At 35.9% G+C, this 8,388-nt stretch overlaps 1 protein-coding gene across 1 annotated transcript; it reads right to left on the reverse strand.

Moving 5' to 3' along the window:
* Nucleotides 1-4,577: 4,577 nt before the first annotated feature.
* On the reverse strand, nucleotides 4,578-4,985 carry LOC133031691 (uncharacterized). Its single transcript, XM_061105222.1, has one exon. The coding sequence runs from the start codon at nucleotides 4,983-4,985 to the stop codon at nucleotides 4,578-4,580; it is 408 nt and encodes a 135-aa protein (XP_060961205.1).
* Nucleotides 4,986-8,388: the final 3,403 nt, after the last annotated feature.

Raw genomic sequence — 8,388 nt, forward strand, 5'->3', positions numbered from 1 at the left:
ATCGTTGGATTCTTATTTATAAACGAAATTATCCTAATTCCTCTTAGCTTATTCATTTCGAATTAGCTCAATAATATATCACTGGATGAATGGTCTATAAATCATTTCATGTCATTATATTTTCTCTTAAGAAATTAAATGACGCATATGATTATAATCCCCAAATTCTATTCCCAATTGATATAAATCCTCAATCTTAGAAATCTCCTACTTGTATGGGCAAATCTGACTTAGAGTTAAATTAGTAATGGTGGTCCAAGATAGAATTACTCATAATATTTGGTATAAATTTAAGTCTTTGACTTTAATTTTAGATTCCAAACAGAAATTTTCTTATATTTCTAATTCAAGGATACAATACAGTTACACTTTCACGTGTTTAATATCCATCTTCTATTAATGGATTAAACCTGTATGGAATATGAGTTAGGTATTCTGTGACCAGGATCCACTTGCACTATTCTAAGAACTCTTTTATGTAACTAAACCTATGTCATCAAAAGACACTACAACATTTTTTTTAATCTATGGCATTTGTATCTTGTTCATAGTGGATTTGACAAGATCAATCTCTGCAAAGAGTTAATATGCCTATATCCACTGAAAGTAGTTCATCTCATTCGCAGATGGATGTACATTCAGGGGTGGATATGAGTTTTTCGTTGTATTCTTAAAACGATAACTCTAGATTATACCTTTTAGCAAAGAAATTTGAAATGTTTGAAAAATTTCATTAATTTCTAGCAATGGTTAAAACCATTAAGGTAAGTGGTTAAAGATCTTGCGAACTGATAGGGGTGGAGAAATAGTTAGTAGATATGCAGTTCAAAGATCATTAAATTGATTTTTGAATTATATCCAAACTTACCTCCCCAGAAATTTCGAGTTACATATTAATGATTAGTTACTAGTCGTTGCCTAATTCCTTCTATGGTAATACAATTTCAGAATGATGTAATGGTTGGGTACTTAATGTAAATCATTACTAGATTCATGGATGATCTAATCAAAATCTTAAGAAAAGCTAGAATTGTTTACCATGGTTTGTTAGCTATTCTAAGTGATTAGGGGTGGACCATCCCATAGTCAATAGATAAGAAAATGTTTGTTCAAACGAATACTACTTTTCTAAGATAATGACTAAGTCTGAAAATAAAGTAGCAAATAAAGGAGATATTTAATTCTTGATTCCAAAAGTGTTCTATCATCTTATTTGACATATGATGATCCCACTGCCTCTGTTGTCTTGTCACAACCAAAGAGGTTAATACCATTTAGTTTTCTTAGACATAATTCACGGTACCTTGTCGTAGTGGGAGAGTTTCTAGGAACTCACCTTCTCATGACTTGGGAGACACTAGTGATTAAAATCCATTGTGAGTTTAAACAAGTAATGGATTGTCAAGATAAGAAACTAAGAAGAAAGCCAATAGAACTATGGTTTAATCCATTCACATGGAATAACCTAAAGTTTTCTATTACAAGGACATAAAAGGAAATTTTCGTTTATAAGTCCATTCAATGGACTTAACAAAACTTCTTGTTCCTAGTATTATAGGTTTGAATTTATCTAAACCTATGGGTTGTGGTATACCTGGTAATTACTTACTCTAATGCAAGCAACTTACTTTAGTGAGATGCTGAAGCATTTTCTTTCTAATGGCAATCTATAGAAGCTTCACAACTTTTTAGACATAGATTTTATTTATCTAAGGAAAAGTCTCAACTATTCCAGAAAAGATAAAGCCATGAAAGAATTTCTTAAATCAACACTGAGAGGTCTTAGATATGCTTTTGTATGCCTTAGACCAGACACTTGTTGTTGAGTGGGAGTAATGAGTAGGTATCAGATTAATCCAGGAGAAGAACATTGGAAGACAATCAAGTAAATCTTAAGATTAAGAAGAGGAACTATATGTTAGTCTATAAGGGTGTGTTTAAAACTCTTAGACTACACCATATCAGATTTCGAAATTTGCCTTTGTGCTAGAAAATCTTTCTGATAAGATGGTGATTACTCTGGGGGTGGAATAGTGATTTTGGAGAAGTGTAAAAACCTATCTGAAGTCTCTAGGTCTACCAGGAAGGGACTGAATGTTAAAGTTGCAAGAAAGGTACTTATTCAGTCTAAGGAAAGTTCTATACATTTTTGGCATCATTCCAAATTGCCTTAACTACTAGTGTTAATTTCCTGATTAACCAAAAGTAGTTGCCAAAGATATAGAATCCAGTATCCCAAGAGAGTAGACATATAGAGAGGAATTTCACATTATCAATGATTTTGTGATTAAGGAAGAGTAATGGTGGAGAAAAGGTTGTGGTTAATTCAACCTTTCAGATCCTATTACGAGGAGTTTACTACTACTACACTTGATTTGTATATCAAGGTGTTGAGATTATTTGAAACGCACTTTTTGTTTTATATTAGTGCAAGTGGGAGTTTGTTGGGTTTTATGCCCTAAATAAAACTCATTTCAATATAATCAGATTTACTTATTAATATAGATCAGAAATAACATTTAATGTTGCATGGTTCACATGATTTATTTCATGATTATATGTACATAATGTATAAATTCATCTGAAACCCTTTTCACATACTTGATCCTGTTTATTGTGCCGTCAACACATTGGAAAGTAAACATGACTATGTGAATAAAGTTTCCTAGATTTATCAGACATAGGGTTTTACTGATATGATAATCTACAACAGAGTTTACTTGCATTTGGAGAAGCGCTATGTTCTTTCCAGAGCATTGGTTAAAGTAAAGCTCAGGTTGGATGCATGGAGTATGCATCGGAAGGGACCGATATTGAACTTTGACTTAGATTTATTAAACTTACTGTAATATCTATTCAAGTCAATATCGCCTCGTTGATCCTAGATCAAATGTTCTTAATCCTGTTATGATTAGGCTCAATCTTGAAAGGCTATTCGTGTTCTTTGATTTGTTAGTTAAGCCTACTTTTAGGTCAGGGTGATACGTACATTTTGGGAACACGGTAGTGCAATTGAGTGGGAGCGCTATCATAAACATGGAATCTATAGCTTCTATCTGGCGAATAGTAAGCAAAGGATGATCTCCTTCGAGCTTGACCAAACAAACATAAATGGTGGAGTACTCATTTCACATAAGCTGAAATATCATTTATACGGGGTCAAGTGTTTTAAGGATAAAATACATAGTAGGGTGTTACGGTAATCTAATCCCTTTACAGTGTAGATCATTCATATAGAGGATCATTGATCACATTAGGATTATAACAATGGATAACTAATGATGTGTCTATATGGTGGAACATATAGAGAATTCTATATAACTGAGAGTGCAATTCTAAGTTCTATGCGTGGATTCAACGAAGAATTAATAAGTTAGTGAATTTTAGTGCTAAATTCTTGATCTACTTATTGGAAGCTCGGTTATATAGACTCATGGTCCCCGCACTAGTTGAGATAATATTGCTTGTAAGACTCATGTAATTGGTTTTGATTAATCAATTATAATTCTCAAATTAGACTATGTCTATTTGTGAATTTTTCACTAAGTAAGGGCAAAATTGTAAAGAAAGAGTTTATAGGGACATATTTGTTAATTATGATACTTTGTATGGTTCAATTAATTAATATGATAAATGACAATATTATTTAATAATTATTTATAGTTATTAAATAGTTAGAATTGGCATTTAAATGGTTGAATTAGAAAATTGGCGTTTTTGAGAAAATCAGATGCAGAAAAGATAAAACTGCAAAATTGCAAAAAGTGAGGCCCAATTCCACTATGTAGGGCCGGCCACTTTTTGGGCCGGCCACTTTTGTAGGGTTTTTCTCTCTGATATTTTCATTATTTTAATGCCAAATAATTCAAACCTAACCCTAGTGGAATGCTATAAATAGATAGTGAAGGCTTCAGGAAAATTACACTTTTCTTCTGACACTTCTGATTCAGAAAAAACTGAGCCTCTCTCTCTCCCTATCTTTGGTCGAACCCACTCTCTCTTTCTTCTTCCTCAAATTTCAAAATACTTAGTGTATGAGTAGTGCCCACACACAGCAAGTGATACCTCAACCATAGTGAGGAAGATCGTGAAGAAAGACTTTTAGCAAGAAGGAGGTTTCAGCATCAAAGATTCAGAGAAAGAGTTCCAGGTTCAGATATTGATAATGCTCTGCTACAGAAAGGAATCAAGGGCTAGATATCTGAACGGAAGGAGTCATATTATTCCGCTGCACCCAATGTAAGGTTTCCTAAACTTTATATGTGTTTATTTCATCGTTTTAGAGAGTTCATATTTAGGGTGTTAATAAACATACTTGTGAGTAAATCTAAGATCCTGGTAAAATAATTTCCAACATTTATTAAGATAACAATGTAACTGGTTTTTTTTATTGGTATGTTTATGTTTTTTTTAAGAGTTCATACAAATTTTACGCCTTTCTTTCATGCAACAAATTATAATAATTGTGTAAACATAAAATATCACAAATTCGAATATTTAAAATAGTCCAACATTAATTCAATAACAATACATAATAGTCCAACATATCACGATACAAATAAACTAAAATAACATTTTTAACCTCGGTAGTTGCAAGTGCTTCGGTTGTGCCCCTTGGCACCGCACTTGCTACAATTTCGTGATTTGATAATCCTTTCACCGTTACAAGCAGTTCGGTTATTCTTAATTCTTTCAACCTTTTGCTTCTTGGGTCGCCCTACAGGTTGCTTCTCAACAGGCACTCCAACTGTCATGTTCTTGATGTCATCAGGCAATTCCCAATCATCCTCGTCACCAACTGGCATAATTGTTCCTTCATATGTCTTCCTCCAATATTCAGTCGTGTAATATGGCGAGCATAGTGTGTACGCGCTAATACTTCGCTCCTGAGATGCAGCACATGCATGAGGACAAGGAAACTTCATGCACTGGAACAAGCCGCAAGTGGAAGTATGTTCCTGCAAGTCCACTACGCCACTGGTCATAACTGTTCCTCCAGGGTGAACCTACAACGTGTAAGGCCCGCATGAGTCAACGTTCAAATACCGACCTTTTTCAAAATGCAATGTCAAGTCCTCCTCCATTTCTGGTGCTAGGGGTTTCGTCCACTTGTCAGCTTTTTCTTTTCGTGAAGCAAACCACTTCTGGACTTTGGACCTCAGGAATGCTACAGCAGCAGTGATCGGGAAGCCTCTTGCATCCTTAGTTGTGTTGTTGAAGCTCTCAGCCCAGTTGCTCGTCATTACATTGTAACGTACCCCTGGAAAGTACGACCGGACCCATTTTTCAAATTCAATTTCCTCAAGATATTGTGCAACCGCTGGATTCATGGCCCGAATGTTCTCGAATTCTCTGTGAAACTCTGATCTTGAATACGTGTAGGCAGACGTGTAAATGTGATTCGTGAAGACGTCAGTCTTGAACTTGTGGTTGACGTTCATAATAATGTGGTGGTAGCATGCACCGTGGTGTGCATCAGGGAACACGATATCCAAAGCACGAACAATGCTTTGATGCCTATCCGAAACAAAAGCTAAGTTCTCAACATCACCAATCGTGTCTTTCAATTTTCTCATAAAATAGGTCCAGGATTGTGGTTTTCACTGTCAACTATAGCAAAAGCTATCGGAAAGATATGACTCCCTGCATCCAAAGCCACTGCACACAACATTTGCCCACCATACCTAGTCTTCAAGAAAGACCCATCAACGCATACAACAGGTCGACAAAACCTAAACCCCCGAATAGAAGGACCCAGAGAGAAGAAACAATACTTGAAGCGACCATCTTCTACCACAAAATCTGTGATGGTACCTGGATTCCGCAACTGTAGCATGTGCAAGTAACTAGGTAATTTCGAGTACGAATCTTCAGGTGTACCCCGAGCTAGGTGTAGTGTCTTCTCTCTGCACCTCCATGCCTTTTCGTAACTCATTTGGATCCCGTAATCCTTGTGCATACTTTTTCTTATATCAGAGGGCAACTGATCCGAGCCGTCAGTTGCGAACTTATCCTTAATTAGATGGGCAACTATTACAGGTGATGCTTGACGGTTATCTTTTCCTCGAAGATCAAGGGAACATGTATGTACATTATGAAATGTACTCACCTCAAACATGTTAGAAAGTACGTTCTTCTTCGCTCTTAATCTCCACCCACAATCTGTATCCTTACATGTGACGTACCAAATATCAGTACCGGACTTCCTAACGTAGTAGTCAAACCCTTTCTTCATTGCATACAGGCCAACAACCATCTTTAAATGCTCTTTGTCTCTAAAAAACTTTCCCACATGTAACTCCCCGCTTGGTGTGCCACCCGTAGATATATAATGACTATGATCCTCGATGTCTTCTCTTGTATACATTTTCTCCTTGAATTTACCGTAACTTGTCGAAGAAGAAAATGGATCGCTCCATCCAGTCACATTGGTACCTCGAGCATCAGTAGGACCACTAATATCATTGGTCTCTCTACCATTATTAGGACCTGTACTGTCTGTAGTTCCTCTAGCATGACTGGTTTCGCCTGGACAACTACTACTAGTACCAGGTGTTTGGCAATTTTCTCTACGGGGCATTCTTTTCCGTGTCGCTGGCCTCGGTGGTATTTGGTAAGATAGTGGAGTCAAGTTCAAAGGTACAGCAGCAGGGGCCTCTGTACCTTGGTCGTCTCTTACGCCATCATTGCCCTCAACATAACATTCAGGGTCTGGACCATTAAAAAAACCATCGATGAACGGCATTTGTGCTACAATAGCAGCACTCGGCATCATATTGTTTAATTCAGGTAATACATCCGCCACCAACACCTCTGGATCTGTTTCTGGAACAAAACTCCCAACCTCGCTACGATTATCCTTAACAGAACTTGGTGTGGGACTAGGATCGACGCGAACATTCTTCTTTAACAAAGTCACAAACAAAGGAGTAAATTCATCTGGCTTCTTCGCAAGTGTAGATAAAAAGTACCTTGCACGCTTATCATTTCCAATAACTTCAGGGCAATACTCAAAGCCTTTCTTGTACTTGTAATGTACTTCCAATTTCAAGTCATACTCCACTTTGTCGACATCCAGTTCTTCGTACAAAACATCAACCAAACTTGAGTAGCTTAGGTTCGGATCAATGTCAAATGTCAAATTGTCGCCCCGTTTATAAACCCAATCTCTACCATCAAACTCCCAAACACCATTATACATAACACACGCATTTACAGTTGAACCTGTCACATACATTTAAAAAAATACAGTTATAATTTACAACAAAAATCTCAACATTTGTTGATAAAACAAATAAAAAAATTAACAATTGATAAAACAATAATTTATTAAATTCATAACTCAATAATAAATAAAATAAAAATATTAACTAAAATAAACATTAATTAGTCACACAAATATTAATAATTCAATACAAAATATATTAATCATAAAATAATAAATAATAAAAAAAAAAATAAAAAAACACGTCGGGTCCGATGGGGTCCGATTGGTCCGACCATCGGACCCACATGGTGGACCGTCGGACCCATGTTCAAAAAAATTAAAAAATTAAAAATAGACATAAGGCCCGATGAGGCGTCCGACCATCGGACCCACTTGGGTACCATCGGGCCAGGATGGGCCAGGATCACAAAATTAAAAAAAAAAAAAAAGGAAAAATAGCCTCGGGTCCGACCATCAGACCATCTTGATGGACCATCGGACCCATCGGGCCATTACCCCTGCCAACCATATTTTTTCACACATCGGGCCCCCATCGGCCCAGCATCGGATCCCATCGGGCCCGACGGCAAAAAATGCACAAAACTAGCAAAATTCCAATTTTCACATGCAGCAAACATTTTAACAGAAAAAATACCAAAATAACAGCAACAATAGACAGATCAAGCAACAAAAACAACATTCTTAATTAAATGTAACAACAACAAATAATATTTTAAAAAAAATTAATTACTTACCCATTAATGGAGCTTGTAGTGTTCTAGGTTCTAACGTGGTGGATTAGTGTGGGGGATCTCTAGTGTGGTGCCTTGTAGTGTGGAAGGTTGTAGGTTCTAGTGTATTAATGAGTGAAGAGAAGAAAAAAAAATTTTGGTGGTGGTGAAGATAGGAGTTCGGGTGGGGAAGGGATTGATGAGAAGAGAGGGTTGGGGTGGGTACATGTAATTAGGGGTATTATGGGGAAAACAAAAAAATGTCATAAATAACAAATTATGTTAAGTATAAGTTAGTTTAGGGGAAAAATTATAAGGTAATGTAAGCATATTAATTCAAATTTCATTGTATAATAAATTGAAAATAATTTTCTTCATAATAGATAAAATGTATGATTATATGAAAATAAATTATTATGCACATATATTGTAATAAAATTATATAATGTA

Source organism: Cannabis sativa, chromosome X, assembly GCF_029168945.1.
Source record: "Cannabis sativa cultivar Pink pepper isolate KNU-18-1 chromosome X, ASM2916894v1, whole genome shotgun sequence".
NCBI classification, from domain to species: domain Eukaryota; kingdom Viridiplantae; phylum Streptophyta; class Magnoliopsida; order Rosales; family Cannabaceae; genus Cannabis; species Cannabis sativa.

Bases quoted from the DNA above. Each gene is read 5' to 3' on its own strand.
- LOC133031691 (XM_061105222.1), bottom strand. From the start codon at position 4,985: ATGACCAGTGGCGTAGTGGACTTGCAGGAACATACTTCCACTTGCGGC.